This window comes from Python bivittatus, unplaced genomic scaffold (assembly GCF_059951505.1).
Source record: "Python bivittatus isolate LINGU-HERP-01145 unplaced genomic scaffold, Pbiv_v1 ctg000840_np1212, whole genome shotgun sequence".
In the NCBI taxonomy this organism is placed as follows: domain Eukaryota; kingdom Metazoa; phylum Chordata; class Lepidosauria; order Squamata; family Pythonidae; genus Python; species Python bivittatus.
The window spans coordinates 47,827,773-47,845,540 of NW_028277113.1; the positions used below are offsets into that span (position 1 = coordinate 47,827,773).

At 35.4% G+C, this 17,768-nt stretch overlaps 1 protein-coding gene across 2 annotated transcripts in view; it reads right to left on the minus strand.

Annotated features, from left to right (window-relative positions):
- Window positions 1–88: 88 nt before the first annotated feature.
- The window catches only part of PDE7A (phosphodiesterase 7A), a 41,733-nt gene continuing 24,053 nt past the window's right edge, over window positions 89–17,768 (minus strand). For both annotated transcript variants that reach the window (XM_007426713.4, XM_007426712.4), the window contains 9 exons: window positions 17,233–17,296; window positions 14,921–15,016; window positions 13,152–13,252; window positions 12,316–12,447; window positions 10,460–10,551; window positions 9,408–9,552; window positions 7,274–7,370; window positions 1,800–1,880; window positions 89–604 (listed from right to left, as the gene is read on the minus strand). In XM_007426713.4, coding sequence (XP_007426775.1) covers window positions 393–604; window positions 1,800–1,880; window positions 7,274–7,370; window positions 9,408–9,552; window positions 10,460–10,551; window positions 12,316–12,447; window positions 13,152–13,252; window positions 14,921–15,016; window positions 17,233–17,296 — 1,020 coding nt within the window. In that variant the 3' untranslated portion in view covers window positions 89–392. The remainder of the gene's footprint in view (window positions 605–1,799; window positions 1,881–7,273; window positions 7,371–9,407; window positions 9,553–10,459; window positions 10,552–12,315; window positions 12,448–13,151; window positions 13,253–14,920; window positions 15,017–17,232; window positions 17,297–17,768) is intronic.

Sequence of the window (17,768 nt, forward strand, 5' to 3'; positions counted from 1 at the left end):
GATTGAATGGAGTCTTGCTCAATTCCAAGAGAAGGGAACCATCCATGTCATGTGGCAGTTTTGAAGGCCTTATGTCAAATCTCCTCTAAAAAAAAAAAAAACAATGTGGCACATAACAACAAATCTTGAACTTTCCCAGTCAAGACTCATATACTTCTCGGGGTTGCATATTCAAGGTTCCACGCAGAAGCCAACCGAGGCATATGCATATTGCTCTGTGTTCAGGTCTTGTAACTGAAAACCGGTTTCAACTGATTCCTCAAAGGAAACAATTGGAAATAAATAATGCTGGCATTGTCTACACTGAAACCTTGGCAGTCAGGCAGAATTTGTCCTCAAACGCTGGTCTGTAGATACCAAGCAAGAGGCAGTTTGTTAAGCAGGTCCTGGGGTCAGGATAATCGCTGTTCCTGAGGCACCACATCAGAGTCTGTCTCCTCAAATGCAGGATCAGTATCATCACCGCTGCTAGACTGTCCTCTCTGCATACCTTTCCAACTAGCTTTATTCAGTCCCAGGTGACCAAGCATGGTTTGAGACAGCTTGGTGTTTGAAAAACGAGCCCATTCCGCAAATAATGGTTCCACCAAATAGGTCATAAACCCTAGAAAGAAGAAATAAGTTACAATGCGAACGCCAAAAACAAAACAAAAAAAACCACAGCCCTGTGCATTTTAAGGATATTTCAATACGAAATTTATTTTCATGGCTTTTATTGTATTATATAGCATCTGCATATTGCTCTAAGCGTAGGAAATGTATATACTTAATAAAATATATTTGTAAATAAAACTATATCATCCTTGAGAAACAGTTTATCATTCTGGCTATGAATTTAGTTTTACTTTATGTTCTGATATGCCATACAGAACAAGGCACAGGATTGCATATATTCAGATCAATAGGCGCACCCAATATTTATAGTAAAGCAGAGCAGTGATGTGGCTCTTCCCAAAAGGTCTAGCACAAGATCAAAGGCATTATATCATGCCCCTCAGCAGCAGCTCTCAAGTACTCAAGCAGGAGGGTGAAATGGCATTCGTATTCTGCTTATGGGCTTCCCTAAGGCATCCATCCGGCTGGCCACTACAGGAACAGAATGCTGCATCAGGTAAGCCGTTGGTTTCATCCATTATAGCTCTGCTGTTCTTGTGGACAGTCTGCTTTTAAGATGCAAACAGTCAAATATTACTTGCAAATATCAGTACTTCTCCAACTATGTAGCTAGAAGGAAGTTTCCAATTTAGGGTTGGAATTTAAATATAATTACAGTATGTATTACAGTATGCCATACTTGGGCATTGTAGCACATTATGATTAATTTAAACCAGGAAGCTCAGGATACCCAAAAGGAAGGAGCATGCAAACCTATATCACATTCTTGATGGTCAAATCAAAACTTGAATGTCATGTCTTAACTAAGAAATTATGTTTAATTTTAGCTGAACTGTTACTTGCAAACACAAGTTTTCTTATTTATAAATTTAAAAATTCACTATAAAAATGTATCAAATCAGAATTAAACTGAAATCTTGAGCTCACTTCAAAAAGCAATTTAACATTATTTCAGGTAAACAATATGGGTGCTAGATAAAAAAGAAATCCTGTTTCATGAAAATAGAAACTTTTTAAATCAATGAGCATAACTCAAGCACCATTGAGACATTGCAAAACAGAAAAAAAAGCTTGTTTGTAACCTGCCAAAGACATTTTAAATTATTCATACAGCTCATTTCTAGCTCCTCTATATTATATATTAATAAAAATTATGACAATTTTCCACATAAATCAGTAGTTACCAATCTGGATGTTGGCAATAGTTTCTGTCTGTCGATCACACAGTGGACTCACACCTAAGCAGTATTTTTTCTCAACGTCTCCTACAATAGAATATTGTTTTAATCATCCATTATCTACAATTCAATATATCTAGAAAATATGCCTCCCCACCTCCAAAATCTGCAGCAGACACTTGGGAGTGCAAAATGAGTGACTGAAAGCAATGAATGAAGAGAAGAAAACAAAGTCCTACTGTGAAAGTGAAACCAATCATTTGGGGCTTAATGTTTCATTATGCGGCAATGGCTGGAAGTTCGAGGACCTGTCCTAAGTAGCACTCGTTGAGTGCCTTTGTAACTTTGAATGATTGCTCAACAAGTGGTTGTAACCCAAGGACCACCTCTATAGTACACCTAATATAACTATTATTATAAATTTATTCAGAGCAGTTAGATGAAATCCATGGTCCCTCAGAACCCCATTATTAAAAATTAGCTGTAGGATTTCTGTGTTTTAAGAAGGGGGATACATAAAAACTGCTGTGTGCACCCTTAAAATAAACGTTTGCCATTTATAAAAAACTTACCCCATGAAAAGACCACTCCCCAGTCACATGCATGAACTCCTCATGCTTTGCATCATCACTACTAAATACATTAAGGCCCTCTGCTTTAAAGGAACAACTTGCAGAAAGGTAGCAGATAACCTTTCAGATTGTAGCTCTAAAAGGTAAGGCCAAGCCAGCTGCAGGTATTTTAGAAGTTCCCTACTCCTCACTGTAAAACATGGGTATGCAAAATAGTTAAATGAAAACCATTTTGAGTGTTCCTTACTCAAAACAGGACTCTTACATTTCAAGAATAGGACTAAATGGTGTTTCATTCTGTACTTGGAACCATTTTATGCAGCACTGTTTCAAGTGCTCCATGCTATATTTAGTTGCTGACAATGTATACAGCAATGGCCAGTTTTGTTGTTGTTTTGCTGGGGAGCTATAAACGCTAATAGCATTGGCAGAATCTAACATAATAGTAGCAGTAGCAACAGGAGTGGATGGTGTCGGTTTCTTTGATTTTTCTATTGTAACACGTCTCAGCAGTTAAGCACGCTAACCTAACTTTCTGGAGTCTACATAGCCACCCCTTTATAATATTGGAAACATTTAAATGAATCCCATAGCCTAGCAATGGAAGTGCAATAGTGCCTGCTTTACTGGTTCAAAACATTCAAGTTGACAGGTGCTAAAAACCTTTACCTTTTAAATTGTTAAAGGATTCACTCTCTGCCCAGGATATGAACAGAAAGTTCATTGTTCTGTCAGATAAAACTTTCTGAGATGTGTGACTGTGTGTTTTCAAACTTTTTTAACATCCCTTTTGCCAATCTTTCTGCAAGTGGGTTGGCTAATAGCATTCAGTGTGAAAACTAACCTACTTTTGATCCTGGAGTGAAAAACAAAAGGTCAGTGGATTCATATCTAATTTCAATATGTATGGCTAGAATACTTGAACATTTTTCAGTTTTGTTCCATTACAACACAGCTGACTCAGAATGTGCTAAATTAAATTAAAATTAAACAAGTTTTCTGTTTCATCCACCCTCCTACCTCAACTATTTTACTGTTGACATAGATAAAATAACTCTAAAAGAAAATGCCAAGCTGAGAAAGATAGTAATACATGATCAATCTTTACATCTATTTTAATAGCCAAACTGAAAAAAAGGAAAAGTCACTATTTTCCAAGGAAAATACCACACAACATTTGAGGAAATAAGTAATAATGACTTGCTAGCATGGTATTAATAGCTTACAAAATAGTTAATTCTACTAAAGATCTTCAGTTATAAAGCTATCAGCTATATTTATTTATATTTATATATAACCAGGATCCAAAAACTCTGAAATTTAAAATGTCAAATAATTATAATTTCAGCTCCTCAATTACACTGATAGGTTGAAGATAAAAGCAATGTGGCAAGACAATTCACTTGTGTGTAATTTAATTTCACATGCTAGCATAATAATGCTTAGTATTATTCAATACAGATTAGAGCCCTACATAGAAAAAGAGATGCTTTTTACTTTTAAACTGAATTCTGTCCAGAAGGTAAGGGAATTTCTAGAAAAATTTAAAGAGGAATTGGGGGAAATTCAAATGGAGGTATCAGATGAGATTACACAAAAACTTCAACAGATGCAACAGGAAACTGAAAGGGATGATACTGAACTAGGCACTTCAGGTATTGACTTTTCTAAATTTTTGGATTGATTATGGATGACAAATACTTAACATGGAATATAAATGGAGCAAATGCTCCTCAAAAAAGAAAAAATATATTTTATTAATTGCAAAAATTAAAACAAAATATAATTTGCCCACAAGAGGCACAAAAGACACAAAATATTTGATTTATAAAAATTTGGGTGAAGAATTTATTTCAGCAGGACAAAAAAAAAATAGAGTTGTTTTGTATATAAATACCCAACTAAAACCAGAACTTGTATTGACTGATGAGCTTGGTAGTTTTGTTGGGGCGGAAGTTAATTTGCATGGGACTAAGACTTTGATACTGGGAATTTATGCCCAAATGAGGACAAACCATAGTTCCATAAAGGACTTATGGAGAAACTAATAGGTTTCGCTTATGAAAATTGGTGTTTGATGGGGGATTGGAATGAAGTGATCTCCCCATAACTGGACAGAACTTCTGAGAAAAATATTAAAGTCACTCAAGTCAAATTACCAAATGTTTTCTTTGATTTGATGGACAATTTAGGGCTGGTTGATATATGGAGACAGAAAAATGGCAATTCAAGAGAGTACACCTATTTTTCTGAAAGACAGATCCTTTTCAAGAATAGACATGATTTGGATTTCAAAAAATTTGGCTACTAAGGTTTCTAAAGCAGAGATACTACCAAAAACTTTTTCAGATCATAATCCTGTGAGTTTGGTTTATAAAAGGAAATCTAGTTCTTTTAGATGGAGACTAAAGGAAACATTGCTACAGAAAGAAGCAATAGTGGAGGATTGTAAAATGAAAATAATTTTTTGAAAATAATTTAGATAAAGGAACTGATTTAAGAATCGTTTGGGATGCAAGTAAAGCTTTTATTAGAAGTTATTTTATACAACATAATAGTGAACTCAAAAAGAAGAGTCAAGAGAAAACACAAGCTACTTTGAATGAGATAAAGAGAAAAGAAGAATTAAAGAAATTTCCAGAGAAGATAAATACTTCTCAACAAATTAAGCTTTTACAATGATAGTTATCTATATTAATGGTAAGAGAAATGGAAATGAACTATGTAAAACAAAACAAAAAATTGTATTTGCAAGCAAACCAGGGAAATGGTTGGCATATCAATTATGAAAAGAAAAAGAAATGATATTGAAATTACAAGAGGGAAATACTGTATTAATGGATAGCACGGCTACACAAAAAGTATTTCATCAATATTATTCCAACTTGTATAAAGGAAGTGACATCTCTCTGGAGAAAACAGATAAATATCTAAAGAAATGAAATTTACCAAGAGATTAATATACAATTGAGACCAGAGGTTTTTCATTTGGGACTGATGGACAAACAGCTGGAAAAAAGTCATGGAACATAGTTTTTATATATGATAACTGCAGCGAGATTATTGTATGCACAAAGATGGAAAAATTTTGCATTACCCACAATTGAGGAATGGTTGGTGCAAATGATAGAACTTGCTTGAGATGGCCAGTTGATTTCTTTGATCAGAGAAAAGGCAGTATGTACGTTTATTGTTGACTGAAAATCCCTTATAGACAGATTATAGAAAGAAGAGAGTCATGTTATAACTTTAGAGTAAGAGGTAAATTTATAGTTGTACTTATAACTGCTGGAAGGAAGATTGGAAGCCACTTCTTTGTATCTTTTTTCTTTCATTTCTATTTTTCTTTTACTTCTTTTTTCCTTTCTTGCACTTTTAGCTTTCTTTCTGATTTTTCTTTTCTTCTTCTTACTTTATATTAGTTTTAGTTTTTAATCTTCCTTTTTAAAACTTTTAATAAAATTATATAAAAAAAGAAAAAGAGACGCCAGATGTTCAAACTGGTTTTAGAAAAGGCCGAGGAACACAAGACATTGTTGCTAATACATGCTGGGTAATTGAGAAAGCCAAAGAATACAAAAGAGAAGTTAGTATGTGCTTCATCAATTATTGAAAAGCCTTAGAATGTGTCAATCACATCAAGCTGTGGAAAGTGCTCAGAAAATGGGAATCCCAGAACATCTCACTGTCCTCATGAGAATCTTACATACAGATTAGGAAGCCACAGTATGGACAGAACATGGCAAAACAGACTGACTCCAGGTTGGCAAAGGAGTGCCACAAAACTGCATACTCTCTCCTTATTTATTCAACCTATATGCTGAATATATATTAAGGGAAGCAAGATTGGAAGAAGATGAGCATGATTTTAAAACTGGAGGAAAAAACATCAATAACCTGCTCTATGTTGATGACACTACCCTGATAGCCAAAAATGCAAAGGATTTGCAAGCTCTAGTAGTAAAGGTCAAAGAGCACAGTGAAAAACTGGGACTAAAATTAAATATAAAGAAGACCAAACTAATGACAACAGGTAGAACAATGAGCCTTAGAACTGACAATTAAGATATTGAGTGGTGGATAGCTTCTGCCTTTTAGGATCAACCATCAACAGTAAAGGGATAAGCAGTCAACAAATATGCCACAGACTAGCACTTAGTAGAGCAGCCATGAAGTCCTTGCAAAAGATATTCAAATGCTGTAATGTGTCTAGACCTACAAAGATCAGAATCAGGCAAGCCATGGTATTCCCTGTGACACTCTATAGAAGCAAAAGTTGGACTTTAAAGAAGCAGGATAGGAAAAGTATGGATGCCTTTGAACTTTGGTGGTGAAGAAGACTCCTGAGAATACCATAGACAGCCAAGAAAACAAACCAACGTATCATCAAACAAATCAACCCAGAGTCCTCACTCAAGGCACAAGTGACCAGGGTCAAATTATCTTACTTTGGACACATTATGCAAAGACCCAGCTCTCTGGAAAAGGCTCTAATGCTGGGAAAGGTGGAAGGAAAGAAAGGAAGAGGACAATCAGCAGCAAAGTGGATGGATTCAGTTACAGTGGCAATAAGTGTACCATTGGGAGACTTGAGAGAACAGGTGAGGTTCATCACCATGGAGAAAATCTATGTTGTCACTAGGAGTTGAAAACGACTTGATGGCACATAATCAATCAAAAAACAGCTTTTCATCTAAAAAAACATAAGATAAGCAGAAGCATAAAATGTTTTACAAAATAGTAATTTATCATCCCAGCAACAGTAATTTAATGAAGCCATTCCAACTTCACAGAAACTCTTGCAAACAGCTCAAGTTGCTTTATAATCACCAAAGCCATCTTAACTATCATTCCTTCTATCAGTGTTTCACAATCTCCAGTAATAATTCTTCATTTCTCACTACTTGCCTTGATTAAAAAATTCTTCTGTTACTTTTTCACTCCACTGTTTGCTTAGCTCCCAGGTCCGACAGGGATTACAAATATCAGCACACTTCAAAGCCATCTAGCAAACAAATAAACACATTATTTAGCTGTAGTTTGCCATACACTTCATGTTTAAGCTTACAGTTACCTTGAAATATCCTAAAACCAAGATAACAAGTAAATGATAATGAATAATGAGAGCTATAGGCCGTATACAATTAAATGAGATATACCATTAAATTCAACAGAGCCTGAGTTTAACTACGTTAGTGTTTGGCCAATGTGTAAAATGAGAAGGAAACCAAACAAGATGAAGTCAGACAGAAATTAATGTACCAATAGAAGAGAAGGATGCCACAGAAATTAATGTAACACCAATGTAACACTGAAATGGACCTGGAGTAATGAAAATATAAAACCATTCCATTATGTCAATGGCACATAATTTCTGAGGGAGGATGGGGTGGAATGATCCAAAAGTTGTAAGTTAAAAAATTAAAGGGAATAAGAGAATTATCACATGGAAGTATTATGGGAGGCAATTCCAGTCATAAGGCTGGAGGAAAAACAGGTAGAAAAAGAAAACATTAGGATAACTGAGTGATGATCATTCATTAGCACAGTTCAATTAACCTTCAGTACTTCTGATAATAAATTACAGATTATTATTTTGATAAAACATAGCAATCCATAAAATATTTTAAATATTGTACCCTGTTATAAGGCTTGCACAGCTTTTGAGAGCTGTCACCTGATTGGATTTTCTTATCTGAAATGTCAGATGTTGCCTTCATGTAATGATTATACTATTTGAAAGAAAAAAATGGCCTTGGCAGCAATCTCTTATATTAACTTATAACTACACTATTTTGCCTGTTCAGAATATGTTCAGAATATGAATTTCAAGTCAAATCAATTTCTGTAGCAATACACATTAAATTCAGAGCTGGAACTGTGGTGAGATCTCAGATTCTACGTAATTGCTTCCCTATTGAATCCAAGCTAAATTATTAAGGCTGAAAAGACATCAAATTCTCCTCCTACAAGATTTTATCTTAAAAGTAAAATATTCACAAATGATAGCATAAACTGCCACAAGAAAAGAATTTAATGTGCATCAATCATTTCATGTAAAAAAGATTAAAGTCTCATTCATTCATTCATTCATTCATTCATTCATTCATTCATTCATTCATTCATTCCCCTGCCCATCTCCCTCCAATGGGGGACTCTGGGCAACTCACACAAAACATTAAAACCATAAATATATATAAATACATAAAACATCAAAAAAATTTTTAAAAATACTAAAAAAAAAAGGAAAAGGAGAGTCCAAGAAAATGAAGAATCTGGGGCTGAAGACAGCAGGCCTCTATGGGGCTAGCCATCCCCCACTTGAAGTATTCCCTCCCCACCCCAGGCCAAGTGACAGAACCAGGTCTTCAAAGCCCTTCAGAAGGCCAGGAGTGAGGGAGCCAATCGCATCTCTGGGGGCAGAATGTTCCAAAGAGCAGGGGCTACCGCAGAGAAGGCCCGCCTTCTGGACCCTGCTAATCTGAGTTCTTTTACTGAGGGGGTCTGAAGCATGCCCCCTCTGTGTGATCGGGTGGGATGGGTTGAAGTCATGGGGGAGAGGCGGTCCCTTAGGCAACCTGGTCCCATGCCATATAGGGCTTTAAAGGTGATTTTTTTATTATATTGCAACAACAATTTATTTATTTATTTATTTATTTATTTTTCAAATTTGTCACCACCCATCTCACTGTGGGGTGACTCTGGGCAGTTTACAGTAAAAACAGAATAAATATTGATTAAAATAGATAAAAAGTAAAGATTTTGAAAAATAAAGATTCTTGCTGATGTCTTCCTTATAGTTTCAGAAGACTCAGCAAACAGAAGAGGTATCAATTCCGCTCAAGATGGTCCTGCCAGAATAGGGAAACTTTTGTTGTTGTGCTACACTTGCAGTGGGAACAAACAGGAGACCTTAATTTTCAGCCTCAGCAAACTGTATTTTTATAAGAACTAAAGGACCAGAACTTTTTCAAAACCATATAATAGAAGCATACTGTTTAACATATTAATCTTTTCTCCACCTAAGATTCAAACAAATTACCTGAAGGACAAGATGACGATGATCTTCCTCTAATAAGCACAAGTCTTCTTTGTCCAAATGGGTGCGAAACAAGGATAAATATTCATTTTGCCGGCTAATATCAGTGGCGAGAATCAATGCCCCTATTTGGCTTTCCATCAGCTGCCTGAAATTGGAGATAATAGGAAGAAACCCAAAGTAATAATTGGTATGTAAATTAAAACGTGACTCATTACACAATGTTCAGCTCAACACTGATTATAAACTTGCAACATTTGGAAAACAGCAAGTTTCAATTTAGTAATTCAAAGATCTAACTCAGATGTTTAGGTGCCTTTCAGAAGTTTGGGATTAGCTATGCTGCCTGAGAAAGTTAGTCCAAATTATCTGAAATATCTGGACTATAACTTTATACATAATTAAAAATGATGGTAGTATAGATGAAACTAGGCACCATGAATCAAGAATTATTATTCATTCATTTTCCTTACAGGTAGTCCTCTACCTGGATCCAACTGGGACTGGAATTGCAATCACAAACCATGATGTCATATGATCACGCCACTTAGCAACAGCAGTTCTGGCACTTCCGATTGCTGTCATTAAGCGAATCCCATCCCATCATTAAGCACGATGTCACGTGGTCACCATTTGCAACCTCCTGCCAGCTTCCCTATTGACTTTGCTTGTGGGAAGCCAGTAGTGAAGGTCGCAAATGGTGATCACATGACCACAGGACATCAGAATTGCAAGCCAGTCGCCGAGCACCTGGATTGCAATCATGCGGCCACAGGGAAGCTGCGACAGCTGGAACTTCAAGAACCGATTGTAAGTACCACTCATTCAGCACTATCATAAGTTTGAATAGTCACTGAATAAGTGGTTGTTAAGCAAAGACCACCCGTATTTAGCTTTATTTATTTATTGAAACATAAAATTGCTTTCAAAATTATAATAAAATGTATTTTAGAAAAGTACAAATAGCTTTATTTTACCCATTTTAAATAATTCATTCTGTAATGTATTCTCTATTCTGTGAAAAAAACATGTTTTTTTGCAAATCTGATATATACCTGCTTTCTATTGACATATGTGCAAATAATCCAGATTCTCTCAATAGCCCCACTGCTGATCGCCAGTGGTGATTTTCTAATACTGAGGTATTCTGAAAGTAAATAAAAGATTATTGGTATTAAGTATTCTTTGAATGCTGAACTACAAATAACAAGCAACAAATTATGCTGATTTTTAACCAAGGGAGCACAATCCTATTACTTTTCCTGGGTACATAAGCCATTTTCAATATTTATCAACTATGGATTCCTTTCCCTCTTCCTTCTTTATTGGCTTCAAAAATTAGTCAGATTCAGCTGATTTTGAACTTTAAATCTTTCAATAACAGCATTTATCGTCCCCCACACCACAGAGAACTGGAGTATATTTCATTTCAGCATAAACACACTCTCCTGGGTTTTTTCAGTTGCAGGATCTTCTCAGTTATGAAACTCAGGATTACCAAAAGCTTCTTCTCTGTCCACTTTCAAATAATGATGAAGACAATTTTATTTTAAGTCGGGTTTTTTTTAAGAATTCAGTTTTATTATATATCTGCTACTATTCGCTTGTGCTGGATCTTTTAAGCAACATTTTTTATACTTGGATTAAATAAATCACTTTAGACAGAAATGATCACTTTTTAAAAAAAAGTCTGTATCATGGGTTCCTTACTTCTATTAAATGCTTTAATACTTCTTCTGAATAGAACGTAAGAAAAGATTTTTAGATCAGGCTGTAAGACAATCCAGTCCAGCATTCTGTGTCACACGGACCAACTACAGGTAGACCTCGATTTATGACAATAGGGACCAGAAAATTCATCATTAAGCAGTGGGTCATTAAGCAAAACATCATGTGATCACCATTTGCAACCTTCCCTGCCAGCTTCCCCATTGACTTTGCTTGTCAGAAGCCAACTGGGAAGGTTGCAAATCATATGATCCTGGGACGCTGCAACCATCATAAATACATGCCGGTTGCCAAGTGCCGAAATCATGATCACATGACTGCAGGGCACTGCAACGGTCGTTAAGTGCGAGGACCAGTCATAATTCACTTTTTTCAGTGCCGTTGTAACTTTGAACAGTCACTAAACAAATGGTCATAAGTCGAGGACTATCTGTAGATGCTTTGGGGAAGCTCACAAGCTTGGACTGTAGCCAATAGCCCCCTTCCCCTATCACTTCTCCATAACCAGTATATAAGACATGCTGCCCTTGATTCAACAGCAGTAAACATTCATCAGCATCAGTAGCTACTGACAGCCTGTTCCTCCATAAATCTGTCCAGGCCCCTTTTAAAACCATCCAAATTGGCTGGTTTTAAAACAGCTGTCAGCAGACTCCTTCTGTCAGTCCAGAACCTCCTTGTATTTAGTTTCAGTAAATTATCTCAGGTTCTAACACTGTGAATGAGAAAAACTTCTTTCTCTCCATGTTAAGTATGCCATGCATGATTTTATATATGTCTCCCCTTAATTTCTTCTATTCAAAGCTGAACAGCCCAGTTGCTATAATCTTTCCTTGTACAGAGCAGCTCCAACCCTTATTATTTTGGTTGCTCTTTTTTGCACCTTTTCTTAAGATGCAGTGATCAAAAGTATACAATACACTGCCTCTTAAGATGCAATGATCAAAACTATACAAGACAAGCGCAGCCTCAATATAAATTTTAAGGGTATCATTATATCAGCAGTTCTATTTTCAGCTCCCTTCCTAATAATTCCAAGCAGGGACAGCCTTTTTTTAATAGCAGCTGCCTGCTGGTTTGACATTTTCATCAAGCTGTGTACTGTGACTCCAAGATTCTTTCCCTGATCAATCACTCTCAGTCAGATCCCATTAAAGAATAGAAGTATTTGTCTTCCACTTACTTTGTATAAAGTTGCTAAATAATGGTTTGTTTTAATAAGAAAAGGCTGATTAACACCTGGATGATCCAAATCATGAGTGGCAGCTGCAATTAAACTGAGCAGAATATCCCATGGAGTTAGAGATTGGAAAAGCTGTAATATATAAATTACATCCACATGAATATCTATTATTGATACTTCCAACAAATTTGGCTAGCATTTCCAGCAGAGTTTAACTATGGCATCAGGTTATTCTGTTGACTGTATTTTAGTTAGTCTACAGATTTTTTTTTTAATTCTAGGGCTAGCAATATTGAAGCAATAAGGAATATTGCTAGTTTTTCTTTACAAAAATGCAACCCCCAATAATTCATACAATTTGATTTTGAAATTCTCAAAAGTTTCAAAAGTATTACAAGAACTTTCCCCAACTGGATCCCTGCCAATTTGTGTTGGGAAACTCCAACCAGCATACTCAATGTATCTGGAGGGATCTATATCAGGGAAGATACACTATGGCATAAAACAAGCTCTTCAAAGAAAAATAATATTAAATTCTGGGGGCAGCTGGCCTCCTGATGTCACTCCTGAGTGATTCGCCAGTTCCATCATTCTTGGAATTTATTTATTATTTTTAAGATTGTTTTTATATTGTATTTTAATTGTTTTTATCTCCTTTGTAAACTGCCCAGAGTAGCTTTTCAACGAGATGGGTGGTGACAAATTTGATTTCTAAATAAATAAAATAATAATACCTTTGCTTAAAGTTACTAATGTCATTGCTCTTCAATCTGTTTTGTAATAGCAATTTTGCTATAAATATCTGAGAACAGTTAAAGACAGGATTGTTTTTTTACCTTGGGTTCTTTTAAGTAACAGTGCATGGCCTGAGTCACATCAGCAGCATGAACTGCATTGTGGTACGGGTTGTGGCTGTGATAATCTTCTTGAACCATTACTACAAATGAAAATAAGCATTAATACATGGAGGAAAGAGGAAAAGATATAACCCCAAAATATTTCTTTCCTGTTCTTGATCCATATCCATTAAAATGGCCACCATAGATATAAATGTGATAAAGTTCAGCAATGATTTAGCAGAAAGGTTCAAACGAAGGCAACCTCCTTTAAAACATTCAGGGATATCTGAATGTGTTTATCACCACTAGAAAGTAAGGTTTATATTAATTTTAAAAACCTGAATCAGAAAGAAAAAAAATCAGGAAATTGCCCTACATATTAATATTTCTAAACCTTTAACAAATATGGAAATGTTTTTAAACCTCATTAGGCACTGACTATTGTAGATACGTAAATGAAAAACTCCAATATGGTCCAAATAAAACTGAACAGCAGAAAATTCAGAAAAGCATTGCCGGTATCTATCTAAACGGATAACAGCTAACATAAAATGAAGTCTGCTGATTGGAAATGCTGCCCTATTGGCCTTATGGCCATAACAGCAAGCAGGTTTCTCTCCTTACAGCACTATACATGAAATTATGAGTCACAGGGCATTTCATTAGTAGTTTTTTTGGGTTTTTTTAAAGAGGAAAATAATCTCATATTCAGTAGATGCACATAGGCAATAACTGCCTGAGAAACGAAGTCTCTAGATAAAATCATTTTAACGTTATAATCAAGTATTTATTGTTTTGCTATACCTTGCATCTAGCCAAACTTGTCTGATCCAAAAACTAAGCAGACCTGGTTAATGCTTCAGACAAGAGATTACCAGGAAATCTCAAAGTATCAAAAAAGATAGGGAAATCGAACATATTAGAAGGCAGTAAGAACAAGCTGCTTCCATACTGCTGTCAAGATTTCATATAGTCACAGGTATCTACCTCAAGGAAGTCTTTGCCTTAATAAAAGTTACCTAATTTATTTGACTAGTATCACCCTGCATTTTTCGGTGACTAATTTACCAGAGTATCCCAATATACAACATATGCTTTTATGCAGATTTAAGTGCAACATTAACACAAAGGCCTTTCTAGCAAAGTGTTTCATTTTGCACTATGTGACACAACTGCTACAAAAGATCCAGGTTTCTTTTTATAGGGAAGCACTTCAGATGTGGGGTAATACTGTTTTTCTAAGCACTTCAACTGCAGTATTACACTACTGAAAAATGCAGGTCATCCACCCTTAATGTATCTGCTGCAGTTTGAATTGCTATGCAGTTAAGGCAGGAGAAGAGAAATAATTACAGACTCTACTTGCTAGCATCATTAACAATCACTAAAGACAAGGAATACATTCAAGCCTTCCCATTCCCCAGTAATATTTTGTGAACTGCATGTTTTTATTTTTCATTGTTTTATCTTTACAGGATGAGTCTACCTGTAAAATCTGCCAAATACATTGGCAAACTTCTAGGAAAACCACCATACAGAAATATCCACCAATGCATAATCTCCTCACTTTTTTGTTTACTTTCCCTGTTTTTATAGCTATTGTGGGTTTTTTTTCTCATGTTGGACAATATGCATAAAAAGGAAAAATAAGTTATCAATCCACAGTATAGATATTTTTCTCATTTAAAGGGAAAGGATTACCGCTAATTAATGAAATGTGTTTTAAAAAAAATTACCAGGAATGTTTGAACTTATGAATTTTTTACCTAAAAATCTGCGTAGCTTCATTGTATCTAGTTGGAAGTATTCTATAAGTCCATGAAGATTGAACAGGTGAAAAGTTAATGTGACCAAACTGTTTCCTAAAAACACACATACACAAAGAAACCATATTTAATAGGAAGCAGTCTAACTTGTTTAAATCCAAAATCTACCGATTTATTAAATTTGTATGCCACCCATCTCCCCCAGAGGGTGACTATGCATAACATACATATTTCTTCCTGATCATATCTTTCTCCAGAATATAGTTCTCAAGTAAAGACTTTAATTTTTAGTGTTTTCATATCATCAAATGATTCAGAAATGTATTACCGAGTATCATAAAATGAACCCATTAATTTCCAAAAGCCCCTTTACAGGTGGTCCTTCCTTACCAACCACAATTGGGACTGGCAACTCTCTCGCTAAATGTTGCAGTTGCTAAGCAAAAAATCATGCTAAGCGAATCACTGTGGTCACTGAGATATCACATGACCACAACTTGCAATTTCACTTCCCCATTCTTCATTAATTCTGCTTGTTGGAAGCTGGTTGTGAACCTTACAAATGGCAGTCATGTGACTGCAGGATGCTACGATGGCCATAAATGCAAGGATTGCTCACAAAACTCTTAATTTTTTTACATATCACAATAGTAATTCAATTGCTCTCTCTTCTACTTAATCCTATATTGCAGATGCTACAACAAATCCAGAGAACAAGAAACATAAAAAGTAGAAAGTGGATTTAGGTAGCAATCAATAACCATATATTCTGATCAGAACAGATTTAGGCTGCGTGGGAAAACACACTGAAGACATGCTTAGAGAACGAAGTGAAAGCTCATCACAATAATGCATCAACATTTTAACCTGCTATTATCCTCTTGTTAAATCTGCCTTTCTTCAATTCTGCAAGCAATGTACAATAAATAGAAAGTTCCAAGAAACTATTTAGCAAAGTAAATATATTATGAACTCAAAATTCTAAAAGATTTCTGAGTAAAAATGTTCAAAATCCAATCATCTGCATTTATTTACTTGACTGATTTGATACTTGGTGAAAGAGATATGTCTTTACAGACTTCCTAAAGACTGAGAGAGGAATCAGATACAACTTCCAATGAAATTTGTTAGATAATTTGGGAGTAATGCAGAAAAAGCCCCTCTTCCCCATGCCAGAAAGACAATCTTATTATGCAGGGACACCTTCGAGGGCCCTCTTGTTGATTTTAACAACCAGATATGCTAACCACAAAACAGGCAGTCCCCTATATACATTTGCTACTATTCTGAAATTATCTGTTGCAACCACTTTTTCAGAGCTCATCCATCCCAATGTTTTACTGGCTGAATCTAATGTTTTCTGTTATAATTACTATAGATCATAGAACAGTGTTTTTCAAACTAGGCAACTTTAAGATATATGGACTTCAATTCCCAGAATCCCCTAGCCAGCAAGAGAATTCTGGGAGTTGAAGTCCACATCTTAAATTGCCAAAATTGAAAAACACTGATATAGAACATCCTACATAAAGCAAACAATATATTTCTACAAAGTAGTTGGTCTGTAAATCTAAATGCAAACTTAACTTTCTTCCTTATCACATTCTGCACAGGTCCTTAATATATGATCCCATTAATTCTTTCTATCTATATGTTTAGGATTTTTTGTTCTGTTTCTTTTGCCTTTTGCTGTTCATTATCTTTAATTTTGTCTTTCCAGGACACATCAGGAAGACAGCAGTTAAAATAATCATGGTTTAAGTAAAGTCTGCCCTTAAAAGGAATGGGATCAGGATTTTAAAAAGTGAAGGAACTGGCTGTTTCAAGCCTCTTGAGCCAAAGATTTCTTACCATAAAATCCCTACAGAAATGTTCACCTGCTCATAAGGCTAAAGCATATCTGGAGGTATGAACACATAAGCTTAAGGTACGCCTTAAAGCTTAACAGTTTATAAAATTCAACTGAATATGCTTATAAACTCCCTTGCCATTTTTGCATTATGCATATGAACTTCTTTTCAAGCAGCCTGCCACACAGGGAGATGGAGATAGGCACGTGTGGACACTCATTTATCAGCCCTGCATATAAACTGAGAAATGCCAAGATAGGGTTAAAGAGAAAAGTTATTCCCAACTCTACGAGCGTAAACCCACAACTGATCATCAAGTTACCAGATTTCATGTCTGAAAGCAGCAGAATATTAGTCAATCTATTTTGGTAGCCCAAGAGTCTTGATGGCCTTATATCCATACATAGCACCTTCTACTCAGTTTTTAAAGCAGTATCTTCAAAGTAACAAATGGAACCTTACCGTTTGTTAGCCTGTCAAAAAGGAAGATATCAAAATTCCAGTTCCCAACTTTTTCTAGCATACACTGAAAGCAAAACAAAACATTTTATTTGGGAATAAAAACCACTTCTCTCCATATGCTATATATCTGAATCATGCTTGCTGTAATTTCATAAGTCTATACAGATTCTGTAAAGAATAGTTGTCAGAACAGAAAAGTGCCAAGATGCCTGATCTGAGATTACATAATTGTTCTGACTTGAGAAATTCCAGAAAGTATCATTTTCTTCACTAATGGATCAGATGGGTTGCAATTGCCTTCTTACATCAACAGCTTTCTCTCATAGAAGCAAAATATCTCTTTTTCTTTTGTCCTAAGTAGACCAATATTAAAATGATCAACTATTCCTAAAACAAAGCAGATTCATCTGAACCTTACTATGAATAAAACTTTTAACCAGATTACTCAAACTGCTTCCCATGTGCTACTTGTAGTTAGATATATTTCTATAGGGATATTTTTCTAGGCAAAGCTAAAAGTAGAAGGTGCTGCTTTT